Source organism: Alosa pseudoharengus, unplaced genomic scaffold (assembly GCF_046254945.1).
Source record: "Alosa pseudoharengus isolate Yale_2024_CS ecotype anadromous, Long Island Sound unplaced genomic scaffold, YU_APseudo_1.1 YU_APseudo_1.1_scf_21, whole genome shotgun sequence".
In the NCBI taxonomy this organism is placed as follows: Eukaryota; Metazoa; Chordata; class Actinopteri; order Clupeiformes; family Clupeidae; genus Alosa; species Alosa pseudoharengus.
Window position 1 is genome coordinate 19,686,927 of NW_027468674.1, and position 26,996 is coordinate 19,713,922.

Here is a 26,996-nt window from a genome sequence, read left to right on the forward strand (position 1 = left end):
GCAGCGAATGCGATTTTCCCTGATAATGGCAGCTTGCATGGGCTCTCATTGGGGATGATGGATTCAAGATGTGTGCTTTCCCCTTTGGGGATCTCTTTTCTGTCTCCCCCTCTTCTGTTGGAAAGACAAGTCTAGACAAAAGGGTAATAATAATGAATATCTATACATGCGTGTGTGAAGAGTGAAATATAGATCAAACACACAATCCATTGACTTTCTGGGCCAAAGAAACTCACATTGATTGAATTCTTTCAATTTACTGTCAAGAGGGGAAAAAAGAGAGGCAAAATTGCACATTGATATAGTTTGCACTACCTTGTCAAATATCCCCTCCTCATCCGCCTGACAAGTCTTTAATATTGAGTTAGACTGTGCATCGACGCTACTGATTAAACAAGATCAATGACGGCCAGCGCAGCATCGGGTGGCTTGTTAATCACCATTTTCCTTTGGTAGCACGGGGAGGTGAAAAGCAGTCATTTTTATTATCTCCATGGACATCACAGGGGAGCCCGGCAAGGCCCCTCTCCGATAGTCATCTCTCTCTCTCTCTCTCTCTCTCTCTGTCTTTTTAAATAGCCCGGCCGCACCAAGCAATCTGCTGAAGAGCGGTAATTGAATCTTTCCCCCCACCCCCCAAACACCCCCCATCATCATCTCACAAACACTTTTCTAGGGAAGATCAATTTTTCATTAGCTCCAATACAGACGCCGACTTTTTGAACGTGACTAGTAAAGATGTGAACGTTCTGTGCTCATGAAAAGGCCTTTGTTTTGTTGTTTTTTTCCTTCACCTGTGGAACAACAAAGGGAATTGTGTAGCCAATTCAACATTGATCTGGCCCTTTAGAATTAATAGCACATTTGCATTCAGATAAGAGCTTGCAATAAGGAGTACATCTCATCACATAAAAATAATAAGAGACTGGTTAGTTAGCTAGTTGGTAACAGGTCAACTAACACAGTTGCACATTTTTTACTTTATTGTTACTTTGTTGGCAGCTGGATGTTGGATGCTGCTGCTTGTGCCACAGCTCCTCTTGTCCAGAGCCCTTTTATAGCAGTGTTTTGTTAAATCCATGAATGAGACCTAATTGCCTGACCCTCACCTCCCAGGTTACCCAAAACCATTCATAATTAACGGATATATGTAAGAAAGCTCTTTAAAAGTGTGCACCTTAATTCTAGTCACTGCCAAAGGCCTGATAGAAGGAGAGGAGTGTCAGGCTTGTAACGACCATACGTAATTGAACAGATCGAGTGAGTGAGTGAGTGATTGAGTGAGTGAGCAAGGAGGTGGGTGTGTGTGTGTGTGTCTTCTGTGTTAAACGGATGGACGCAGGAGGGCTTAATCACAGTGACCGATCACTCTCCACCGTGGCCTGCTAGCCTCCTTCCATATTATCCTCCCCATTAGTGCACACTTCCGAGCTCCTTACCCCCCTCGTCCCCACCCCCCAGACATCTCTCTGTGTCCCTGTACTCCCTTACCCCCCCCATCCCCCCCCCCCAATGTCCCCGGACTGATTAAAGGACGTTTGGGGACACAGTGAGCAGCGTTTCAGCCCACCCAGCCAGGGCGTTAAGTGTTCCTCGACCTTGCTGCTCAGGGATTGCCAGGGAAGGCCGCCCACTATCCACACACACACACACAGTCCACCCCCCCCGTCATCGTGTTTTAATGAGAGCGTGGGGCTAATTAAGAAGTGCTGTGCTCCTTTGAGCAAGTTTAGGAAATGGCCTCTTTCATTTTCGGTTTCTTTATTTATTTATTTTTCGCTCCATGCTAGGGAAGCTCCGTCTGACGTGGGATTTGGTGATGTGGTGCCACTAGGGAACAGGCATTTGGCATTTTGTTGACTGACTGCGTGCGATTGTTTGTTTTGGTTGTGCGTGTGCGGTGGCTAAACTGGCGAACACAGCTGCGCCGCATAGCCCAGGTAGCATCTGGGAAAAGGGTTCAAAGTTCAAATGTTCAAAGACAGTGGGCGGGCCAGAAATTGATATAGCAATCTATATGTCATCATGTGACGTGTCATCAATACCCCGGCGCCAAGTATTGATATTTTTTATGAAGCCTAGAGCCTCAAATGGATTTTCCCCTGTGGGCAACCCTTGCCATTTCAAGTGGCACTACCTCATCAGTCCAGATGGCGATGTTGAGGAAATTGATGAGTATAGGCAGAAAATGGCAGCGATGGTGATGGCGTCCTTATCGCTGGCGATGTACGATGGCGGTACATTACATCGTAGCACCTGATCGTGGATGATATTGTGAGGTGCCCCCTGGGATTCTTGCTACTCACAGACAGAAGGTTTGCTGTCATGCCATATGTGGGTGGGAATTTGAGTGCTTTCTCCGGAACAGGTACTGTTCAGAGATGCACATCTCAGGAGGCGTTTGGATTGGATAATGTGGTGGGGGGAGGGGTGTGTGTGTGTGTGTGTGGGGGGGGGGGCGGCGGCTGAGTCTCATTTCAGACACTGCCATGTAAGCCAATGTTTTTCCCCCCAACGGCTTTTATTACTGTGCTCAATTCAAGCCAGAGAATCCGAGTCAATGGAGGGGTTATGAGCTGGTGAGCGCTTTGGAGCTGAGACCTGTTCCCAGGTGTGAGTTGTAGGCAGGTGAAGGCTCCAAAAGCAGCTGTCACCTCTCATCTTTAGTTAGGGTTGGATGGGGGTGAGGCGAGGCGATGGATGCTCCTTCTGGGCGTCTACCCCCGTAGCTACAGTCCCACATAGAGGAGGAGAGATGATTAAAAAAGAGCCCCTGGTGGACAGAGAGAGAGAGAGAGGGGGGGGGTGATTGAGACATCCCACCTGCACATGATGCATAGTGATGGGCTAATAATCAAGCCTTCCTGACAGGAGCGTGTGTGTGTGTGGGGGGGGGGGGTTCTTTCCCTCTCATCCTGATCAAAGAGAACCTCACCAGAGAGCTACCCTCACCCCTCCCGAACCCCCCCCAACACACACACACACACACACACACACACACACACACACACACACACACCCCGGTCTCTAGGCTCTTTTGGAGCCGTCCCACACAGATGCTGAGGGCTGAGCTGCACTGGGCCGCGTCGGCCTGGAGACACGTTCACCATTAGCCCTCTGGGATGCTTCCCAGAATGCATTTAGGGATGATGTGCTCTCAGGCTGTAGTCAATAAACAATGACTGATGGTTTATTTGTTTTGGTTGGTTTAATTGATTGTTTTTGAGGCAAAATTGTCTGATGTTGTGATTTAACAGACATTGTTACATTGTACACAGTCTTTCATTGTTGGTATTCATGATGTTTTGGGTGAAGCTGTTCAAAATAAAATATTTGTGTCATTTTTTTCACTTTATTGCCTTATGGTTAACAGAGATTAATCTCCTGTCTGTTTTTGTAACAGTTTTTTTAGTGCTTTTTTTTTCCAGAAACTTCATAATACCATAACATTGTATTTGCAGACAGAGGATATTGGAGAAATTGCACAGAAGGTGCAGAACCTGCCGAAGGTGAACAAGAACCGCCAGCGAATCGTGGTCTTCACGCAAGGCAAGGACGACACCGTGGCCACCGTCGGTAAGCACTGATCCTCCCTCGCTGACGTCCATCACAAGTGATTTACCTTTCCCCTCTTTCAATTATCCGCATCCTTGCGAAAGCGCTGAATTGTTATTGGTGGCGACCGATCATTCTCTTAACGTGAGGGGGGCCTCGGACAGAAATTCATTTGCTCCCAGAGCAGTCTTCCTCTGGATATAGATTCTGCGCGGAATGCATTGTGCTTAGGGGCATTACCAGTGGGATCAATGTGTTGTGGTGGGCCGTACAAAAAACACCAGCCGGCGTCCTAGCCCACTATTGACAGATCTGTCGAGAGGCCCTCTGATGTATGCAATACACTATCCTTAAGGGGCGGGGGGCGGGGGGGGGGGGGTAAAGTGTTAAAATGTACTTCTTCACGTACATAAATGGGATCCCTGGTGAGTACTCCAGGTGATGAACTATTGGGGGTTAGTGTGTGTTAGATTTGAGGAGCTCTTTCATGAAATGTGTATTAGGAGCACTTACAAGTGGTTTAATTTTCAATCAGGAAAAAAAAAAGGCACTGTGGCACACACACTCAAAAAAAAAAGGAAAGAAAAGCAAAGCTATAGCTGATTAGACCATTAACGTGCAGCAGGGAAAGGGATCTAGGGATCTAGGGGAGGTATTTTTGAGGCCGTTTCTTTTTCCTTTTTTTCTTGGCTTGGACTCCATCCAACCAGGGCCCATTGTGATTTAAAACTGCCAACCCCAGTTTTTTTCCCCCCTCTCTTTCCCCGGGTCTTTCTCCCCTTTTAGTTCTGCAATATTGGCATTTCTGTCAGTGTTGGAGCATATTAAAAGGCGATGTCCCAGCCAGCAAGCTGGGGCCGGTGTGTGTGTTTGTGTGTATAGGTGTGTGTGTGTGTGTGTCTGTGTGTGTGTGTGTAAGCTGGGGCCGGTGTGTGTGTTTGTGTGTATATGTGTGTGTTTTTGTGTGTCTGTGTGTCTGTGTGTGTGTGTGTGTGTGTGTGTGTTTCGAGGAGGTGGTTGGGGGGGGGGGGGGTAGTCAGAGAGCGAGCCTGTGTTAGCAGAGATGATGGTGTCAGATTACCCTCGCCAGCCCCAGCGCTTTGTGCAAAGCCGCGGGGAGTCTCCCCCCGCTGCCCTTGCGGTGGGGGTCAGTGAGACGCCACTGAGCCGCAGGTAAGGCAGCGGACACATCTCTCACCTCTAAAGAAGCTGCCCGCAAGCCGCTGCCAGCAGGGCAAAGGAGCAGGGAGGATTTTTTTTTTTTTTTTTTTGGTTTTGTTTTGTTTTTTTGCCTTCTGCTTTTCACTCAATCTGTTCACATTGCCCACTGCCTGGTCTCAAACTGTTTAATTTCTTTTTGGATAACCCTATTCTGCTGACTTGTATCATACGTCACTATAAAGACTTGGTCAAATGCCATTTTCTTTGTCTAGGCCTTGGTCTTTAAGTATTTTAACATCATTTAATGTATTTGCTGTGTTTTAAAGTTAGTAAATGTTCCATTAAAAAGTTATAAGAATGTATGTATCCAAAGATAAACAATATATTAACAACAAAAAAATAAGTCTGGCTTCTTGCCTTACGGGCTCATCAGGTGATCCACTGTATTGAGTAACAGAGGGGGAAACGTTTACCGTGTTTAACGGGCACCACGTTAATATCCCCGGGATCTTTGTAAAGCATCGATTCTGAAGCTCTGGATTTCCTCCTGGCCATCTGCAGCACAGGCAAGGCAGTCAGGAGGGCCGGGGAGGACTTGTTATATATCAACACGCCACAGCAATTACCAGACTGCAGCGCTAGCAGGAGATCAGTGGAGACGAGGGGCCGAGCCGGGTGGAATGGCCTGCCTAAGCACTCGGGCCCTCTCGCCGTCCAGATGATGGGGCATGCATCAGTTTAGACAGCTCTCTCTCTCTCTCCCTCTCTCTCTCTCTCTCTCTCTCTCTCTCTCTCTCTCTCTCTCTCTCTCTCTCTCTCTCTCTCTCTCTCTCTATCTCTATCTATCTCTCTCTGTCTCACTCTCTCTCTCTCTCTCTCTTTCTCTCACGCTCCCTGTGTTTTATCTCTTCCCATTTACTCTGATCTGATGGCCAAGAATGTGAGCCGTAGAAGGACAATGAGAAAGGGGGTTGATGTTTGTTGTTGCTTTTGACAGCTGAGTCTGTCCAAAGTCCCCAGTTTTGATGGTGGTGTTAGCGAAAAGCACTTCGCCTTTTGCCATCGTGCGGTGGTAAGCACTAACACTCCTTACTCGCTCGCTTCCAATAAGCACAGCCAGTCTCTGGAGGACTCTTGGTCTTGACACCACCACAGTCCTAATAGAGTCTGTGATGCCGTCTTCTGTGATTGACGAGCAGAACCGCAGGTAGACATATTGTCCTACGGGTGTGTATTTCATCAACAACAAAAAGGCACTGCTCCCACCACAATCAACACACTTATCTCCCCTGGCTTCCTATGTGTTTGAAGACACCACACATAGGCCCGCATTAGGTCTGCACGGTGGAGTGCTCGAGAATGATGAGAGGCTGCCTGTCTGTGATGGCATCCAAAAGGGGGCGGACATGATGTATGTCACTGGGAGGTTATGGGAGGCGTGCACAGACGGCCCCCGGTATCGTGGAGGAAAAAGGCCCCTCGTCCCCGCCGCAACCCCACCGCCCCCCCCCCCACCCCCCGCGCCGGGTGAGCCATCGGGAACCGTTGCCGCAGCAGCCAAATAAATGTCAGTGCGCGAAGAGAATTAAAGATTCTCATTTCCCAGAGGCGGCCCTCTAATAAACTTGATCTCTCATTTTGTTTGCAATTTGTCCCCCTGTCAGGATTTGATCATTTGCCAGACTCTGCGTTGTCACATTAAACCGTTTTGCTGTGATTAAGGACAGGAGAAGGAGAGAGAAAAGGGAGAAAGAGAGAGAGAGAAAGACTGAGGGAGGGAGAGAGAGAGGGAGAGAGCAGGGGAGAGGAGAAGAGAGATAGCACACGCTTCACCCTCAGTTGGATTGTGCACAGAGAGAGATGTCAATTTGTTTTTGTTACTGTCTCTATTGCTCCCTCGATTTTCTTTCTGCCGCTGCCTTATTCCCCCCACCCCCCCACCCCCCCACCCCCACCTTCTCTCTCCGTCTGCTTCCCTGCCTCCCTCTCCCTCCCTTTTCTGTCTCAGCCTCTCATTTGAAATGTTAAATCAGCCTTTCATCGCCCCTCGGCTCTTAAAAGTGCTTAATGGAGGCTGTGTGGGAAACGCCGTCCCTTTATTTAGCGGCCACTGACACCGCCGAACTACAGTGTGCTTGCGCGAGACACACCTATTAAAGCACTAATTAAGATCATTGTGCCCTGAACCCTAACGGGAAGGAGATCTAATAAACGATCGTTCAGCCAGGGCCAAGTCGCTCTAATCACTGATAAGGACGGGGAAGAGAACGCCTGAGTCGGCTCCCCTGAGTAAGTGCGCTCTCTCCTGGGAAAAGGGGGGGGGGGGGGGGGGGGGGTTCAGGGAGAGGGTAGGTAGGGTGTGGGAGGCTAGCGGTTCAGTCAGGCAGGCAGGTTCTTTTTATGTGTGTTTTGTGGTTTAAAAAAAAAAGAACGATGAAGATATCAATACACAGGGTTTCATACTAGCTAGCCACCGATTATTGTTGAGGGTAAAATGACTGGTGAGCCAGTCAGTAAGTTATTTATTTCATGTGTACAGAGCAATCAATAATGTATCAACAAGGATTGTGATGCTACACCATCACCGAGATTACTCCTTTTCTTTTTTTTCCCCATGCTCTTCACCTATCAGGAATGACTATTATTAACATGATTTAGGAGTTGCCCATTTAAAGCAGTCTCCCCTCAAAGATGTCATGTTCCATAATTGAGTCTATTACAAATCTATTATTGTCTCAAAGAAGCAGAAGTATTCAAATAAAACTCGACGTCATGATTGAATTAGCGCTCAAGGGCAGAGTAGTGCTTGTCACTAATTCTTTGTTTGCTGTCTTGCTTGATGACATTCCTTTGAGGCCTTTAGTCGTTTAGCGCTGTTCAAGCTAAAGCATTTAGAGTTTTAAATAATTTGATTGAATAGCTCCCACTGACACGAATGTCCCCAGATGATGCATGGCAACCGGTGGTTGCCGATTGCTCGAAACTCGGAAGCTTTGAAAAGTTCACATTTTGGGACACAAGTCTCAGACCTAATTAAATGTTAAATTAATGTGAAGGTATCGTGATCCCCCACAGTGACAGCAAATTTGTTTACGCAGAATTCTTGCACCTTCGAGGCCTATGTAGCTTGACATCATTCTTACGCTTGCCTCTTCAGTGCAAGACTTGTGTTCTTCTTTTTAAAACATTATTAGTTAAACAGTCAAATAATATCATCAAATGCTTCCAGTGTCATACCCTGAGGTCAACAAGAAACTGAGAATTATTTCTCATGGGACTGTCACTAATAAACCCTTTGCATAAAGTACATGTTTTGCATTAAATTGTTGTTTTCTTCCCAAGTCAACTTGTTAAATGGATGAGAAGAATAAACTCGCCCAAGTCCTTCAAAGAAAATTTTTAGGAGCCTTTCCACTTGAGCGCGATGACTCAGTGTGAAAATTAACTCGACCCTGCATATAAAGTAAACCCTACCCTAATCAGCTCAGAGAGGAACAAATGGTCCTCCATAGGGGTGTTTACAGAGACGACCACAAGCCAGTAACGGTACACAGCAGCTCACAACAGAAATCACATATTTTCACACACACACGCACATACACACAGTGCTTTGGCAGTGCTCTGCTTATTGCTAGTATGCTGCTTTTAAATGCCTTTGCCAGCCGAGACTTGTGTTTCCCATTAATGCATTACTGAAGTACTATGTTTCTATTTCTATTATTATCCTGCTCATTTTAGCCACTCTTGCTATTTTTGCCAGACTTGCTCATTACGTGAGTCTATAATGTAGACTCTACTCCCTTCCTGTAATGTGCTGTAAGTGATCACATAAAATAATTCAGAGCTAGCCATCTCTTTGGAAGTTTTTCTCATTGATTACTACAGTGGTACCGCCTTTGAATGTGTAGTTGCCAATTACAGCACCTAAGGGAGTCCCAGAGAGGTGGGTATCAGGTTGTCAAGAGGACATCTACTTTTATCGACTTGAAGTAGAGTAACAGTATTAGCAGCCATTTTGCACCCTGGGAACAAAACATGTTTTTTCCCCCCTTTACTAATGTATGAACTTGCAGTACTGAACTGCCAGAGTGTTTTCAGTGAACTCTCTAACGATTTTTGTCTGTTAATTTGTGAATGATATTAGCCGGGTCGGAGACACATAAATAAACAAGTTTTTTTTTTCTTTTTCGCGGAGACACGAGGACGCTGTCACCAGGCGCTGCGAGAACGCTGACTCAAACAAATCGTCAGCAAGCAAGCCGTTCTCTGTCACGCATCTCAAATTAGCGGAGCTCTCAGTAATTGCTGAGTGCAGGACTTGAATAACTAATGGCCGGTGAAACTAGTGGAGAGCACTAGGCCCGAGCGCTCGTCGTGAAAGCATGTGCTACCGGCCATCATGCCATTCTCACATGGCCAGCCCCTTAAACTGATTTCTCTCCCATTTTCTCTAAAGTACTGCTGATAAGTGGCTGCATGACTCAGATCAGACGAGATATTCTACCCATAGTTCAGCCTGCCGAGCGCGGAGCTCCAGTAATGACACCAAGGCCATGGGTTTTGAAAATCACCAAGTGAAAGCACTGATGATATGCGTGCTCTTCCCTTTCTCTCGTGGAAAAGAAATGATAATAATCCCAGATACATAAAAAGAACCCTGGAGACCAAATGAGTAAATTCAGTGACATCTCTGAGAGGTTTTTTGTTTTTGTTTTGTTATTAGCCATTGAGGTGTGTTTTTGTTGAGTGGGTGTATCGCTGATAAGTGATGTGAGTAACCGTTTCCCTGTCGTCCTCTGGAATGCTTTGTGCTGCAGTGTGTAAGTGACTCACTGGTAGCTGAAGGCCAGCCCAGGGCCTGAGAGACAGTCGCGCCCACCAGCACAGGAGGTGAGTTGTCTGAGGGAGAAACAGCTGATCGGAGCAGTCTTGGCCCTAAGTACCAGTGACTCCGGAGGGCAGGGGTAGATATCCAGGAATGAGGATATCTACCCCTCCAGTTCATGTCTGGCGCTTTGGTATGATGGCAGCATCCTTTAGCAAGAAAGTTTCACAAACCACCATCTCGTCCCAAAAGTCATCTCAGCTGCACCTTAATGGGGTGTCCTTCTAAGGCCCAGAGTATATTGTGTTTTGCTGTCGCTCCATTTTCCATCCATCTCTAGACCCTACCCTGTGCAGTTGGTGAATCATCTTAGCAAGCTGTGGCCAATATTTCCTTTTCCAGACATTTTATCTGCTGATAACTGTTGTGCAAGCGATGCAGTCACAGGTCTATTTTTAACATTTCTTGGTATGCCCTTTGTCTGGTCTACATTGCACACATACCACATCTTTACGGTAAACCAATACTGTGGTATATATTCATTTAAGACAGTTTCAAAATAGGATGTCAAAAAGTCAACATAATGTGGCTGCCAGCTCCAAACTATTGTTGTCGTTTGTTGCATGTAGGATTTGCCATTAGTGACATCAACGGGGAGGTGGGTTTGAATACTTAATTTGTAGCATTAATTAAGCGAAGATGTTATGCCACTAATTAGCAGCTCCCAAAAGGAGCCAAGTCTGTTGTAATTAATTATCAACCTGACAATCAGCAGCTTTGTTAACAGGAAAATGTTCCTTTTGAGGAACTTTGCAGGGGAAAAAAAGATATAGAGAAATCGAACGCCTGTCATATAGGTTTAGGTGTGTTTGTAGACTACATGTCTTATCTGTCTGAGGTTTTGTTGGGATGTAGCTGAAAAAAGCCGGTTGAAAAAATGGGCTATTGTTTTATTTTATTTTTTTTGTTTTTCAAATGGCCCTCAAGCACAAACCAATGTGTTCAGAAATGTGTCCCCTCTCGTTGTGTTTTTAAAGGCTAATTAAGTTAGATGTCTGTCATGGTGTTAGCACTTTGTTTTGGAGACTTGAAACAGTCACCCGCCTCCATCTTTCTATCCAGAACACTCATTATCCACACGTTCCTGTTTTGTGTGACCGTCAAACAATGCGTTGATGGAAATTGTTTACAATGTTTGTTTATTATCACCCCCCTCCACCCTCACTCTTATTGTGTTTTTTTTAAGTTTCTGATTTTATCGGAATGTCGCAGTGATTTTTGTTTGTTTGTTTGTTTGTTTGTTTCAAGTGTCACTCATTTCTCGCTTTGCCCCCCCCCCCCCCCCAAATCGCAAATGGCGTCGCCCGTCTTAAGTGAATCTGGCAGCTCCAGCCTCCGAAGCGTTTCACACTCAGTGTTGTGTCTGCTTTTTTTCTCCCTCTCTCTCTCTCTCTTTTCTTCCTCTTTTTTTCTTCTTCTTCTCCTCCTCCTCCTCCCCTCCTTTTCCTCTTCCTTTCTTCGAGCCATCGAGGATTAGCCCGCTCTCAAGTGCTTGTCTGTCACGAGAAGAAACAAAATCCCTTGGCAGGCTGATAAATTCCAGTCCTCTCACATCTCCTTAGATGTCTGCGTCACTGCCGCATCTGCAAACACGTCCGTTATTATTTTAAGAGGCTCTGAGAAAGGGACTCGTGTGTGTGTGTGTGTGTGTGTGTGTGTGTGTGTGTGTGGGGGCGAGAGGCAGAGATGGTGTGAGAAGTGGTGGGGGGGGGGTAAATGTAGCTTGCCAGATGTTTTGGGGGGTGGTAGGATTTGTTCTCACCTCTCTTGATACAATATAAGAGTCTACACTAGAAGAGTCAAGGTTTGCTTGCGTCCACTCGAGCCTAAGGGAAAACGGCATCCCGCACATTCGACTCCCAACGCGTGTCAGTCCTGACGGCTTCTCCATGCCACTGGCGAATCATCTGCCGCTGATCTGTAGTGACATGACACGAGGCTTCATCACGTTTGCTGTTGGCTTTTCCCAGTCTTCCAAACATCCACCGACCTGTCTCTTGTCCTCCTCCCCCTCCCTCTCTCCCTCTCTCTCTCTCCCTCTCTCCCTCCCTTGCACCATCACCACCATCAAACTTGTCAACCTCTGCTCTGCTCTTTTCATCTGGGTGTCAGACTTTGTCTGGCAGGCCCCTTTCTGAAGGCTCATTGTTGCTGACAAGAGACGCGCTTGTTTGAAGATCTTGTGTGCGTTGGGATAGTTTGATTTCAAGAAGCTTGACATTACTGTGAGATATCCTCCAGGCTCCTGGCAGAGCAAATGATTTGAGTCCAAGAGAGTGATGAAATGATCCACACCGTGTTACATTCCCCCGACGAGCACATGCAACGCCGTAATGTTGCAATGCTAAACACGTTTACGTGGACCGCCATGGACCGCTAAGAGAAAATGTGCTGTTAAAGAATGTAAAAATGCAACGCCGTTTTTCGGTGCCAAATCTGTGAAGCAAAACCAACTGAAGTAAAGCTCCTGCCAGCATGTTTTTTTTCCTCACAGTGTTTCATGCTACAGTGTGTCATGTCTGATATACTTGCCATGTTTCACTGTCTTAGCCCACTTTTACCCTAACAAGCAACATCCTCTCTCTCCCTCTCTTTCTCTCTCTCTCTCTCTCTCTTTTCTCTCTCTCTCTATCACTCTTCTTCATTTCTGTTCTCCCAGGTGATAATGTGACGAATTTCCCAGTGCTAGACATTGATCAGAATGACATTGTGGACACTAACGGGGCTGGAGATGCTTTTGTTGGAGGTACGTACATGTCCGATCGGCACACATCTAATTACTTCACCACTCTCGTAAACAAATATCAAAATAAATCCTGCAAGGTATCAAACTATGTAAAAACAGGCAAAAAGGAAGTCACTGAAAATGCTTACAAATATGTATGTAGTAAAATGTAATGGAAATCAATGAGTTGAAGCCACTACACTGAGTTTATCTAGATTATGAATTATATAGTGAAATAGATAATTGTTAAGTATTTATATTATATGTTTTATTTATACATTTTACATATTTATTAAGAAGATTTGGTTTCATTGTAGGATTTGTTGTTGTCAATTGGCTGTACATAGCCAATTTCATGGCCTCCTCTTCAACCTGACTATAAATAGTTTATAATTTGACTTTCTGCACAACCTGTGAAAGCAAGGTGGCATTCTTCCTGTTCGAAAGAAAGACAGCCAAGTGCCTCACTCGAAACAAGCATGTTATTTTACAGTTCCTTCTCACTGAATCCAGAGTAGCTGAAAGGGGTGTAGGTAGGCTCTATATATTTCACACCTACACACACCCAAAGCTACTGCGAAGACAGCTACTGTTTCCTGCTGTGAAATGTTGATCCTTGGTGCCACAGTAGAAGACACCTAGTACTGTCTTCTGTTGTCACCAGCCAACTGAATTCTGGATTTCATATGTAGCTGTACTACATATAAGTATCTAAAATGGATCTGATAAATAATATGTATATTGAATGTATACAATGTATTAGGTTGCATTAATATGAAATGTCTTAGATTGTTATTGTGTTGATGTGGAATTGTTCCTTGATGATTCATTTATTACAGATTTATTACCAAAGGGATTTATGAAATTGTCCTCTTTAGACTGTAGTGTGGTTTGACAGCCTACACCTGGAGGCTCTGTTGTGGTTTGACTTAGACCATTATCACACCCTGTGACGTCCCCAACATAGAGCCATCACGCACACGGCTTCAGAGGGGAACTCCTCTCCCTGGGACATGCATGACGTGAGCTGTTTGCTGACTGGCCTTCCTGCTTCCCTTTTCCCCGTCCAGGTTTCCTGTCGGAACTGGTCCTGGAGAAGCCCCTGGAGCAGTGCATCCGGGCCGGCCACTACGCCGCCAACGTCATCATCCGGCGTGCGGGGTGCACCTTCCCCGACAAGCCCGACTTCCAATAACCTCCACAACCTCACGCCTCTTCCTCCTCCTCCTCTTCCTCTTCCCCTAAACACTGTGTATTTCCATATCCTCTGCCTCGCTCTCTTTTTTGATCTCTGCCTGTCTTCAGAACATCCACGCATTCATTATAAAGTGCACTATTAAAAACCATATAGTAGTTATTCACTATATTGTGCACTGCATGACGCTATGTGCACTCTAAAGTGAATAACTAATGAGGTTGCTATTCACTTTAAAGTGCACTATGTAGTGAGTGAGTGGATATTCTGAACATACAGACACTTTTTGTTTTGTATTTTTTCAGCCTCTGTAATGTTGCCTGCATCTCAGACTCTTAATGTGCCTCTATGTTTTTGTTTACACTTTCTATTCCTTGGCAGGGCTCCACAGATATTGCAAATGTGTACGTCTGATGCATCACACTAAAATTAATTCCCCCGTAACTGTGTGAGAAGCAGCCTGAACTTGAACTGTAGCTGTCCAAAACAGCATCACAGTAGTCTTTTTTTTTACACACAAATAGCAATCTCCTTTGTATTTAATACTGAAATGAAAGAAAATATGTAAAGAAAATCCAGTATTTGGAATACACACATAGAATAGCAGTCAAATGTAAGTGTAATTGATGTCATAGATTTCATATTTCAGGCTAAGGAACAAGAATAGACATATTTGGCAATTATTGTTGTGAAGCTCAGGTTGTATCTGTAAACGCACAATCCAATATGTAAAAGAAAAGGTACACGCTTGTTGTTTGTTGAAGGTCAAGATCTGTCTGCATACTCTCTAACACGGCCAAGCGTCAACGTAATGCAATCAGACAAGACAAATAAATAGAAGAAGAAGAGAAAAAAATGATTGAGAATGATTTTGAATGTGAACCACATGTGCTGTTTGCTTTGTTAATCTATTTCCATTTAGTCTGGGGTACTCTAAAGGGTTGTTGGGTGCATGGCTGTGTGGGTAGGGAGGGAGGAACATGCAGGGTAACAAGCTAATCAATCCTGTGCCTGATCACACACACACACACACACACACACACACACTCACACACACACACACACACACAGATTGCTTAACCAGCAGAATGGAGAAAGCAGTGGAGTGGTGGGAATTGGGGACTGGGATGGGGTGGAATGGGGGGGAGGGGGCTGCCAGAGGCATCTGGGGGGGGGGGGGGGGGTTGTGTCTCCTCAGCCATCTCAGCTGGGCGCAGTGAGGCGCTCACTCCTGGATGTGGATTGCATGCCCGCAGGAGGTCCTTCTCTCCCCGTTATGGGATTAGTGGGCTCGCTCATATGTGGGGGACCGCTAAAAGGGACCTGAAAATGAGCCTTATCCCAGCTGTGTTATGCATGTGTGTCATGCATGGGTTTCCAAGTGTGTGTGTGTGTGTGGTTGGGCTTTGGTGGGTGGATAGGGTGTATGTCTGGGAGAGTTCAGAGGAGCTCCATCTCAGCCCCACCTCATCTCATCCAGGGGGACTGAAGACAAGCATGTACTGTAGATCCAAACACACACACACACTACCCTTGATATTTGATGGCTAGCCTGATCGTGTGTAACATGTGCCTGCCTGGCAGTGTTGAATGTGTCGGGGCTTACATGTTGTTAGGATGATTCTGTCAGACAGGCCTTTATGTGTTGACAGAGTGTGAGGTGGAATGATTTCCTCTGATGCCAAGTACGTCATGCCCCTGCCTGCATTGCATTTACTGTTAAAAGATGGAAAAAATCAATGATTGATAACTCATATCATAAGTGCACCAATGTAACAAATCCTCACCACATTCTGTGGTGGCATTGCATAGGGAGTGTTGAGATGAGAAGGTAACACATCAAGGTTCAGCAGCTGATAGCCTACTGGCAGTGGCACTTGTTTTTGGGCAGTGTGAGAAGTTGCAGCCAAATTGTCATTCAGCAAATGGGTAGGATTTTTTTTCAAAGCTTTTTTTTTTTTTTGTGGTGTCTTTTCCCCAAGTTGCACATGGCTACGTTTTGAAAGGGTGCAGATTTCTGATTGGACAAGATCACACTCGGTGGCAGCTGGTTCATTTTCTACTCAAGGTGACAGATGGCTAAACACAAACACAAAAAAAGCTGGGAGCGTGATCAGGAAATGTGAAAGTCTGCCTGTTTGCAGTCAAAAATGTCTATCATCGTATTCTCTAAAAGATGTTCACTATTAATTTAAGACATTTTAAATTAATCTGTCTTTTTGCCTACAACGTTGCTGCGTTTTTGCCTACAAAAAACTGCGTTTTTTTGCTGTGTGGTGGAGGCCATTGTCAAGAACGATAGCCTAAACGTTCTAACCCTTCATGAGATGCTCGCCCTGACGGATTCATTTTGAACAGCTGTGAAAGAATACAAACAACCAGTCACGACGAAGCTCTATTTTTCTCCGTGTGGCTGATGACGAGCTCCTGTTTGGACGTGGGATTTGATGTGAGAAGAGGAGACGCGGGTTGCGGTGTCGTCCCCCCCACCCCCCGCAGATGGGCAGACGCGTTTCCGAGCACCAGTGTGGCATTTGGCAGAGAGTGAGCTGGGGGGATGGGCGCACCATGCGATGGCACATGCTTTAGTTCAAATTATCCCCCAGACCCTCGAAGCCATAGAGGACCTGCTGGGGCCTTACTGACATTCATTATATGTGGACACAGATGTCTTTTGTCACTCCTGACATGAATCCTAACTACATCTGATCAGCCTAGGCTTATGACACTTTCTTTGTCAGTCAATCATATTGATATCATTCGTGCTTTGAGCTCATCTAAACAAATGAGCAGTGGTTTAACATAATTTATGTGAACAATTTGAAAATACAAATTATCTATGTGAGCCTAATTATAATTTAGATGTAATAATTTGTTAAAATAAGATACATGAACTCTTGAAATATATGCCAGCCTAGGCATCAATTTCCATCTCCTGTGCGCCCTAATATAAATCCAGAATCTCGCTCTGGTTCCGCTGTATGTTTGATTAATGGATGTCACTAGGTGTCCTCATAATCTTCAAATGAAAATCTTACATAAATGCATTTTGTCAGTGGTGTGGTGATGCATGACAATTGCTAATATTTGTTGTCATTCGCATGCCACTCAGTGCTACCATGATGGCAACATACTGTCACTGTTCACATGACAACAGCGAAGTCAACAACTTCAAACAAGACACTTATATTTACTACCCTTCTGAGCTACTGATTATTTGTAATGGTGGTGTGTAACAACCTGACACAAATAGTAAACAGATCCATACGAGAAGAGCAACTCGCTTAATAAGATATCCCCTGGTGCACTATCATCCCATCCAGCTGGACGCCACACGGTGAAGATAATTGGATACATCAACAGAGGAAGTTTTTATTTCCCTGTAGAAAGACAGCGATATGGGGAATCAAACATCGCAAGCTATGGATAATGTGGTTTATGGCCGTATTAGATGTTATTGACATGTCATTATCATGCATTACAGTTTGTCTTCTGCATGTCAATAATACCAGATCGCAACAGTAAAAAAACTGATGTAGGCTATTTTCCTGTGATCACCATATGAACGCACACAGGGCGACGATCCGCTACAATAAACCGGGGATGTCTACAGTGAGGAAGGGGGAGGGTACCACTTTGTCACAGACTGCTATGTAGATTAACCTTTCAATTAGTTATTATCAGGTCCGCTCTGCCACCGCGAGAATTGCTACGTGTGTTCAAATAGGCTAGTGTTTTGGGAAGCTGTGTGGATTAATACTTTGATGCTTACATTTTGGGGTCTTTCAATCATCGTGTTAATGACGAGAGGTCTCGAGGAGAGAAAACTTGAAAAGGTAACTACCAGCAAAATGTTCGCGTTGCTTCTCCACCATTTGCAAGGTTACATTTCGCCTACACCATTGCTTGTCACTTGGGTTGTGTTTGTTCACGCAGGCTACCGGTCGCTCGGGATTCGTTCTCGTGGTACAAATGATGCCATTTATGTTGATAAATTAACCAAAGATTGAAATTAATCTGCTGATGGATAGCTAACGAGTGTATCATGCATCAGCACTCAAGGTGGAGCAATGAGATTTTAACGTAGACTGCTTGCGATATTGAATGGATAGGCTATGGATTTTCTTTTTCTCCCGAAGGTTTTATTTTCCCAGTGGACATATTTAATTTGATAAATAATAAATAACCCAAACCCATGTGGCTTATTTGCAAGACAGGCTACGAGAAAGCTCCTTACGTCAAGTGCTTGTACTTGTTTGGGGGTGAGTAGGATATTTAATCACTGTGAAAGCACAATATTGTTAAAGATCTTAAGTCGACAGCATGTCGGACGGAAAATGACTCGCTAGCACAGCTAAAAGAAACGCGCGTCTTTTAACCCGAGTGTGAATTACATTTTATGTAGGCTACAGTCAACGAGCTAATGCAGCGACAAATAGTTTCACCACGCAGGACAGTAATAACGCGTTCCTGTTATCTCACTGCTGCTACATTAGTTGACAGTGTTATAGATTTTAATGGTATCCAATTCGTCTCTAGAATGTAACAAATCACTCTCAAGTGCAACTGATTGTTTCATCCAGTGTTCAAAAGGTGGGCTTGTCTACAATTTGTTGTTTGGAAAGGAAAATTGCCATGCACTTCACCATCTTTGATTGGTATCAGTGATTAAGGTACGTTGGTTGGCCTCTAAAAGTCACCCTACGCTAGGCTTTCTTGTCCTGTCAAAATATGATTAGCGCACAAAGTAAACGAGTGTGTCATCTCCATTACATGAGTTGGCACCTTAAGAGGCGGGTCAATTGTAGGTAGTGGCAAATTATGTAGCCAACACACGCCCCTTTTGGTTACGCGTATATGTAATGATTGACATGTACTTTATCAAACCAGAAATCTGATCTTGTCTTTACAACCAATATTAAAGTTGCTAGGGAGGGCACATTAGTGTGTAGGTAAGGTTTAATGAGACTCCATTGGATTGTAATCAGTGTCATGTCGGATTCATGTAAACTACAACATTGTAACAAAATGGCGACTGTTTTAGGCAACATCAGCAGCAGGCACCAGCAGTGCTCTTCGCAACCTCACTACTAAATTTCAAGGTTGGTGTTTTGACTTTTCGTTCATCACTCTTGTACAAATATTTCAGCAGTGCATTTCCCCGTGAAATAAAGTACGTTAGCATCTCAGTCGCTGCCACTAATTCTAAGCGTCGCTTAACGTTAGCACGCAAATAGCAGCTGGCTATGTAGCCTTGTAGCTCGCTAGCTAGCTGGCTAATCTGCATTTTGACAAGTCTGGTTGGCTCTGTTGCGGTAACATTACCCGACTACATAGTTAGCAAGGTACTTTGTTTTGCAGCAAGTTCCAAACTTGTTATGGGGTTGTCAATAATAGAACTTGCACGATTGCGTTGTATGACATCAGTGTCAACTGCGTATAAAACTGGTAATTTAAGATTTGTCAATTTAGCTGCTGTTGGCTACCTAGCAAGACACTTAGCCGAATATGTAGCAACATTGGCTTGGCAAATACAGGATAGCATGCAAGGCTAATATAGCTTGACATACTTTGCATGTGGATAAAAAATACTGTAAAGAACTTGAATATGTTTTACGCAAATATGACGACCTGTGCCAGTGATGTTCGTAGAAAAATAGTGATGTCACCCAATGCTTTTTCTTGGCTCCAATGGCACTTCTCCATCTGGCTAACGAATTAGCTTGTTAGCTTTCTGAGAAGCTAGGATAGCATAGAAGCATTGTCGTGTTATTTTAGCCTGCTAGTTAGCGAGATTATATGCCTTGCCAGATCGAGAAGATAGTATGACAGTGCCTGAAACCATATTTTATTTAAACATTAACATTGTACACGTTATCTCTCAGCCGCGGTCCAACTTTGACCCTGGTACTGCAGTGACGAGTGGAGGTTGATGTCACCATTTGGTAGTTGAGGGTTCCGAGAGAAGTCACACGTATAAAATGTGTCACCTGCTGGTTGTTCCCTGCACTTCTCTGAAGAGAAAGTGAGTTGGGAATTGATTTTATTCAGGCAAAACAAACCCTATCTGGCTTTTTGAATTGTAATTAGGGCAAATAACGTTACTCGTAATATGAACGAAATCCTTTTTTATTAGTAGTAGTGTTTTTTGTTGCTGGAAAAACAATTTAACATTGGAATTGATACACTTCCTTAAGTCTACATTTCCGGATTCTAGGTGTTCTGTCAAGTTTGATGTGCATCAGGGGGTAGATAACGTCTTAATATGTCGTTTTTGTCAACATCAGATCTTTCTCAGTTTGCAATTAATTTTGTAGGTTGGAAATGGGCAAGTTATGTGTGCATAATGTAGGATAAAGTCTGTCCTGTATTTTATTGTTCTGTCCATATCCCCAGACTGTAATTGTTTTTTTAATGTAGAGCTTATTAAGAACACACTGTAGTGTGCCATAACTGCATCTGTCTAGTGGTGTGTGTGTGCTAGTGGTGATTTTTTGATTTGTTTTGTTTTGTTTGTTTGTTTCCTCTTGTAGGTGTCCCAGTGGAATTACAAAATGTGTCTGTACACCAGCTCTTTGGTTGATGAGCATTCTGTCTATTGAGGAATTATCTCTGAATCGTTATTCGTCTCTGTCACCATACCTGGGAATTACATAAACATGTCTTGATGTTGCTCTGCATCACTCATCACTTGCATTGTCCTGAGGATGTTTTAACAGTCTCACGTCGTGGAGAAAGAGGAAGGAATTAGGCCTATTTATGGATCGCTTTTTCCCACGCCATACCGCGCAACCATGGTAAAACTCGCCAACCCTCTGTACACGGAGTGGATTTTAGAGGCAATTCAGAAGATCAAACGGCAAAAGCAGCGGCCTTCCGAGGAGCGGATTTGCCACGCCGTTGCCACCTTGCACGGCTTGGACAAGAAGACCGTTCTCGAGCAGTTGGAATTAGGTGTTCACGATGGCGCCGTGCTCAAGGTTACCAACAAGGGCAGTGCCTCGTATAAAGACCCGGGTCATCCTGGACGTATGGCCTCTGTCAACCACGGGTCAGCCCAGACTGCACCCCAGCAGTCCACCAACAATAAAGGATCTACCTTGAGCTCTGGAGACCTGCGGCACATCGACTGGAATAAGGTCCTTCGGCGGGCCATTGAGGGCTTGGATGACTCGCATGGCTCCTCACTGAAGAACATCGAGCGCTACCTGAGGAACCAGGAGGACTTGGTCCACGTCATCGCCAACCCTGCCTTCCAGCAGCGACTCCGACTGGCCGCCAAGCGGGCTGTGAGCAGCGGGCGCCTCCTGAAGAACGGGCCGCGTTACCGGCTCAGCAGCAGCAGTGACGCCGGGAGGGGAGCCGGCATCCGCGGGGCCTGTGCCTCTGGGTCACCCACGCCGACCATCACCCTGCTACCGCACGAGAGAGATCAGGTACATCCATCATGTGCATCGTTTTAATTTCACGACCAATGTCTTTTTGGTAGTACTTGAGCTATTCCCACCCTGTTGTCTGTTTTCATGATTTTGTGGTGTTATTATGGGACCATCTGATACTTTCTGGAACTTATGCCAAGCACACAAGGCCTACAAGGCCTAAGAGATTGCTGTGCACGAAGGCTCTTCAGTTTCCGTTGTATAGTTTTAGAGACTTAAGTCGGTACATAAAATGTGCATGAATATGAACTTGGATTGACCTCCCACAAGTAGAGCAATCCGCACACAACCCAGTCCATTTCATGCAACATCTGAGGTGGTAGCCAGCCCAGCCCAGCCCAACCCTGCCACTGCCAGTTATTTGTTCTCGATTACCTAGAGACAGGGCCAACCACAAGAAATGTTGTGGTTTCTGCTTGTAAACATAGCCCGGGGCCAAGAGTTCCCTCCCTGCATGGGTTGTGTGTGAGTGTGATAAGATTCCCCCCTGAAGTCACAGTGATGCATTGTAGAGACTTGTCTGTAAACAGATGGAGATGCACTAGCTCTATTTAGACAACTACTGTTAAGTTTTGCAGTAGGCATTTAGCTGTTATGCTGCTTGTTTTTCATTGCATACGTTGATAGTTTCTGTTGCTGTTTTAAGTGTCAACAACTCCAAATGAGTGTTGCTGTTGTAAAAAGGCTGATGTTTTCTGTGATATTTGTTTTGATGTGGTGAACTAATTGAATGGTGTGATTTTGAGTGACTGAATATAGACCAATGTCCATTCCCAAAATGCATGCATCTTACAAGAAGTTCTATTCCATGACATGGCCCAGTAGCCTTATGAGTCAGCAACACCACTTATCTCTGTTACATCTGCTAACTCTGCTTCATGAATATCACTTCAACCCCCAAAAAAGGAAAAAGCCCCATGAGCTGAGCACTAGCCGAAGTGTTGTGTCTGTGGTTAGAGAAGATGTACTGTGCTTGACAGACATAACCCAACCAGCATCCTGTTGCTAAGACCAGATGAGTCAGTCTGTTTTTTTCTGCCTGTCATATTGTAGCGTGGTGCTGGTGGTATTGAGAGAATATAGTTGACCAAATGCTGTATTTGAGTGGACTTGAGCCAAAAGGCACACGACTGCATATAAAAGCCCAAGTTTTCCACCTTTTGATGTTCACTTTTGATGCTTTTACATAACTTCCACAGATATGGAGGAGTCATGTGACAGATTTTAGGCTTCTGAGGGAAAATATCCTACTCGCAGAGAATGTGGATATTTCTGTCTTCCAGCCTTGTTTATTGCGTGTAACTGCCACTTTGGTTGTCTTTTCTTCCTCTGCTTTTCGTAGTTAGTCCTCCCTTCCCTTTCACAGTTATGACACACAGAGTCAGATGAGGTTAACTGCAATCTTATGGCCCAGGCCCTTAGCTTGTTTGTGAAGACTCCTGCGGTTTCATCCGAGCAGAACTGGACTGGACTTTTTTTTTCTTCTCCCTTTCTTTTGCGCCGGTGCCAGAAGTGCCACCCTGCGTCTGATAAAATGAAAAACGATCCAACCTTGAAGGAGTGAGTCTCTGGCCACAAGAAGCGTCTCCGTTCCAGGGCTCTCTCGCCTGGATGGAACAAAGGGGGAAGGAATGAGATGTTGTTCAGCAGCAGTTATGTAACCCTCGGAGAGCACAGACTCTGCGCTCAGCCCAGTCCACCTTTTTTGGATCCAGCTGCACCCACCCACCCACCCCCTCTTTCTCCTCCTCCTCCTCCCTCTTTCTTAAAGAAAGCAGGCCTAGTCATTAGACCACAGCATAGCCAAAAAACATTATGTAGGCCCAGGTAGGGTTTTTTTTTTTTATTAGGTGTCCCTTTTCATCTTATAGGCTTCACTACAAACTGGAGGCCCTAGCCCACCCCATAAAGCCATGTGTTGGCATGGGAGAGCATACCATCAGCCAGTCCCAAGAATGTTAGTTCCCTGGCAACCAGCCAAGACATGTCTGCTTGACGCGAGTCCCACCAGCTCACAAAAGTTTGGTGGCCAGTCAAGTCGGCAAGGCAAAGGGGGGGGGGGGGTTAGGCAACCCTAATTGCATGTTGTGTTGGCCGGACCCCCCCCCCCCCCCCCTTTCTGGCTTGCTTGGGTCACCCATTCCAGCCGTGCTGTGTCTGGGAAATCATCTGGTGTGCTTTCTTTCTTTCTTTCTTTCTTTCTTTCTTTCTTTCCTTCCTTCTGTCTCACTGTCAAGGTACACAGGTCGTTTATCTTGTGTCATAAGAGAGATGAGAGAATGAGAAACACATGGTGTAGAGAGAGCGAGGTTTTAATGAAAGAGTAGAGGCTCCTGCAGCCCCGCCAGTCTTGTCTTCAGCCCTTTACAGTAGGCCCTCTGACCTAGTTACTTTATTTGACAAAAGGGACAGCTGAAAAAAGGAGGGACCTGATTGTCTGTCTGTGTGTGAGTCTGCAGGGAAAATGAAGAGGGAAACATTTTGTTTGCGTAATGCCTCTTCGGATGGCATGTGGATTGCTCTTTTCTGACATATTTTGGTGGGTTGGTTTTTTTTCTTGTTTCCTCGCTTGGAAAGCGTGCATATTTCCACGTCAGGTGTGACCGAGCCCGAAGACCATTTCTAATTTACTGCTTGGAAGAATAAGGGAGAATCTTTATTACTGGGATTAAGAGACGTAGGACAAATGAGGCCGTCTAGTTAAATATTTAGGACTAATTGGCCTCGAGGCTCATGGTGGATAAAGTGAGCCCAACAGGAAACCCTAATATCCGGGAGACCCACCCCCGAAACTCTCTCACTCACTCACTCTCTCTCTCTCTCTCACTCACTCTCTCACTCTCTCACTCTCTCGCTCTCGCTCTCTCGCTCTCACTCTCACTCTCTCTCTCTCTCTCTCTCTCTCTCTCTCTCTCTCTCTCTCTCTCTCACACTCACTGGCTCTGCTCCCTCAATCACTTGACTTTTTTAATAAAAGTAATTCTAATTGCTTGGCTAGCTTAGGTTGGATTGTGTGGAGTGATAAGCTGATTTCAAATTGCCCCAGAGGAAACAAATGCCCTTTTAATTTCTTTCCCCAATTGATCGTTGCAGTTTTTAATTGGAGAATTTAGGTAGCTAATTGTTAACCAGGCAAATCTCTAATCAGGGTGTTTTTTTGTTTTGTTTTTTTCTTTACCCCAATCATTAAGTTTTGCAACCAAGAAAATTTGCTCATTTGCTAAGAAAATACCAAGGTGTCTTCAGTAAGCCTACTTTTATGTCTTCAATAAGCCTACTTTTTATGTCTTATTGGGGACTATCTATACTGTCTATAAGGTCTGATATTGAGTCACAGGTAGTCTAATCTGACATGATTTTTGCACAGCCTCACCAGACTGCATATTGTATAGCGAATGACTAAATGTTCCTAATATGCTGCATCCATATTGAAATGATCATCATGTGATGCTTTTTGAATGCTCTTGTTTGACGCCATGGACATACACTTTCACAATGGCCAAGTATATAATTGGTGCCCGATATCACCCTCAAGCCTATGCCACTCTTGTGGTTACCTTGGAAACGTCCAAACAAAGGCAGGGAACATCATCTCGTTGGAGAGCTGTGTGTCCATAGAGCCCTTGAGTCGGGTGCTGTTTACTTGGTCTCGTCCGACAAAAGGGTTGTTTGGTGGCCATAATTGGTCAGAGAATGAGACGTCTGCATTGTAAAGGGCACTGAACTGAACTGATCTAACCTGGCTGAAGGACCTTTGCTGGGTGAGAATGGCACTGATTCTCTGTCCACTTAGTTGCCATGGGATCCTAAGCAAGGCTTTTATTTGTAGAAACCCTTAAATGGACGCTGATAATGAACACCGATCGTGTTTTGAATTGTGTGTGATTACAAAGTGAAGCAATTGTCCAACCCTTGTAAGCTGGTTAATGGAGAGGCTCACTGAAAGCATTTTCACCATTTGCACAATGGTCTTGGTGATTCAGAAAGAGTGCTGTTTTCCCCCCGTGTCTGCTACTTGATCATGGAGAGTTCAGGTGGGCTCCTCATGGAAGCTCTTCAGACCAGTTTGTTTTTTAGGTGGGGAAAGTGTCAGTGGCGGCTCCTACTGCTTAAAACATTGTCAGTCATATTTTTGTCCTGCTTGTGCAGAAAAATTACCGCAGTCGGGCTACACCGGGTGGGCAATTGAAGCGCTCCGTTCGTGAAGCCTAAAACACATTTTTAGAAGACTGGTCTAATTTTTTAGAATATACGTTCCTCTGTCACGTCTGGGTAGCCAGTTCCATTGATGATAGTGGAGGCTTATTGTTGCAGCAGACGCTCCACAAATAGACACTTCAATTATGTGCCTGGTGTAGCCTGCCCGTTAAGCATGCAAACACACACATTTTAATATGAAGCACATCAAAATGCATGTATAGTATTTGCAAACCTTGAGACACACACACTGTTGGTCTGAATGCCAGGATGTCTGTCTGGCATCAGGTTCAGGCCAGCAGTAGATCATCTTTTGAAATTTCACCCTGTGTTTTGGTGCCAGTGGGGTTGTCTTTGTTGTTGATGTTGTTGTTGTTGTTATTATTATTATTATTATTATTATTATTATTATGGCACACTTGCTTCTGCTTTGACTTGTTTATGGCTATTGTAGCGTGAGGTGTTTATTGTTTTACCTATCCTTGCCCACTGTGCATGTCTTCCCACTGGCTATTGTAGCGTGAGGAGTTTATTGTTTTACCTATCCTTGCCCACTGTGCATGTCTTCTCAAGCCAGGGTTTTGGGACGAGTCCCAGAGGTTCTGGATCGCAGTGCAGAAGTGGCACCTACTTAAGCAAACCTGAATGTTTGTGCTGTGGTCTAGTTGTTTCCGAAAACCCGGTGCTGGATGGAGGTCAGACAAACTCCGCGGGTCCGTGCCGCGCCATCGTCTCGGTGTTGTGGACGTTCGAGTATCCGTGGCAGCGACGGCTATTGGCAGCTTGGCTCTTGCGCAGCGCCGAGTCCTTCTCGCGCTATTGATGAGGAGCGTTAGAAAATGGAGTGGACATTGATTGGGGGGCCCTTAACCTGCTTCCTCATGCGACGGCGATCGATCGGGCCGAGGCAATGGGCCGGGCGAAGGGAGGGGGAAGAGGGCGGGCAGCGGATTCCGGCTGAATTACGGTTTAGCAATCACTTGACGCTGCGCTGACTGCCGGCCCTCTCGCTACCTCCACTGCTCTTGCTACAGCAGCAAGGCCTCTTTGGCTCTCGCCCAGAGCCGTTGGAAAGGCTAGCCAGAGTCAGTGGAGTGCTCCGCCAGCTCAAGCGGTGGCAAACGCCCCTGTAAGGCCAACGCAGTGGACCGCAGCATCTACAGCGCAGCCTAGTTAGCTTCCTGAAAGGCAGAGAGTTTGAGAGAAACTGTGAGCGAGTGCGAGAGAAAGAGAAAGGGGGAGTGAAAGAGGAAGTGTGACACTGTTGGCTCCTCCTCTGACAACAGCACTGCAGACATCTCGCGTCAAGCTTTATTTGTTTATTCATTTATTTATAGAGCCTTCTGGAAAAATAATTCCTTAAAAATGTTGTTTACTTTTTTCAGTCTTTTTCTTTTTTCTTTTCTTTTCTTCCCCTCCTACGGTGAAAGAGGCCAAAGACTTATTCTTGTTGGGAGATACAGGGCATGCCATTATTCTCACACGCTAATTAGCTGAATAGGCCTAACGTGACTTGAAACAATGGTTTGCTTGGTGAAATGTTGCTTTTATTATTATTATAAGTAATTTGATTACAGGCCTGTTAATCCCTTCAGACTGTTGTGTAAGCTGTTGAGTATTATTAAGCCCTTAAACTGTGATTATGGCATCCTTCCTCCTGATTTGCCGGATAAAATGGAGTGTTATTGTAGCGCACGGGGCATCTTTCAGACTTAATTTAATTGGTGCTTCACTGTGGAGAAATGTCTGATTGCTCTGGGTATCTTGAGGAATCTTGTCGGTTAAGTGCCTAACATATTTTCTTATTGCATGCATAAATTGTTATTGACACGGTCATGT

The 26,996-nt window shown here is 45.1% G+C and overlaps 2 protein-coding genes across 6 annotated transcripts in view; both read left to right on the plus strand.

Annotated features, from left to right (window-relative positions):
- adkb (adenosine kinase b) overlaps positions 1-14,371 on the plus strand; it is a gene marked incomplete in the record, with an annotated part of 122,434 nt that extends 108,063 nt beyond the window's left edge. Inside the window, 3 exon segments of the mRNA XM_076298082.1 lie at positions 3,462-3,576; positions 12,261-12,347; positions 13,397-14,371. Of these exon segments, the coding sequence (XP_076154197.1) occupies positions 3,462-3,576; positions 12,261-12,347; positions 13,397-13,521 (327 nt within the window).
- Positions 14,372-17,219: 2,848 nt separating this feature from the next.
- The window catches only part of LOC143137774 (histone acetyltransferase KAT6B-like), a 31,337-nt gene continuing 21,560 nt past the window's right edge, over positions 17,220-26,996 (plus strand). Inside the window, exons 1-3 of one of the 5 annotated variants that reach the window (XM_076298084.1) lie at positions 17,220-17,357; positions 18,566-18,623; positions 20,055-20,957. In XM_076298084.1, coding sequence (XP_076154199.1) covers positions 20,316-20,957 — 642 coding nt within the window. In that variant the 5' untranslated portion in view covers positions 17,220-17,357; positions 18,566-18,623; positions 20,055-20,315. Of the gene's footprint in view, positions 17,358-18,306; positions 18,624-19,406; positions 19,547-20,054; positions 20,958-26,996 lie in introns of those variants that run through there. The other 4 variants (XM_076298085.1, XM_076298086.1, XM_076298083.1 and 1 more) reach the window with 4 other exon arrangements.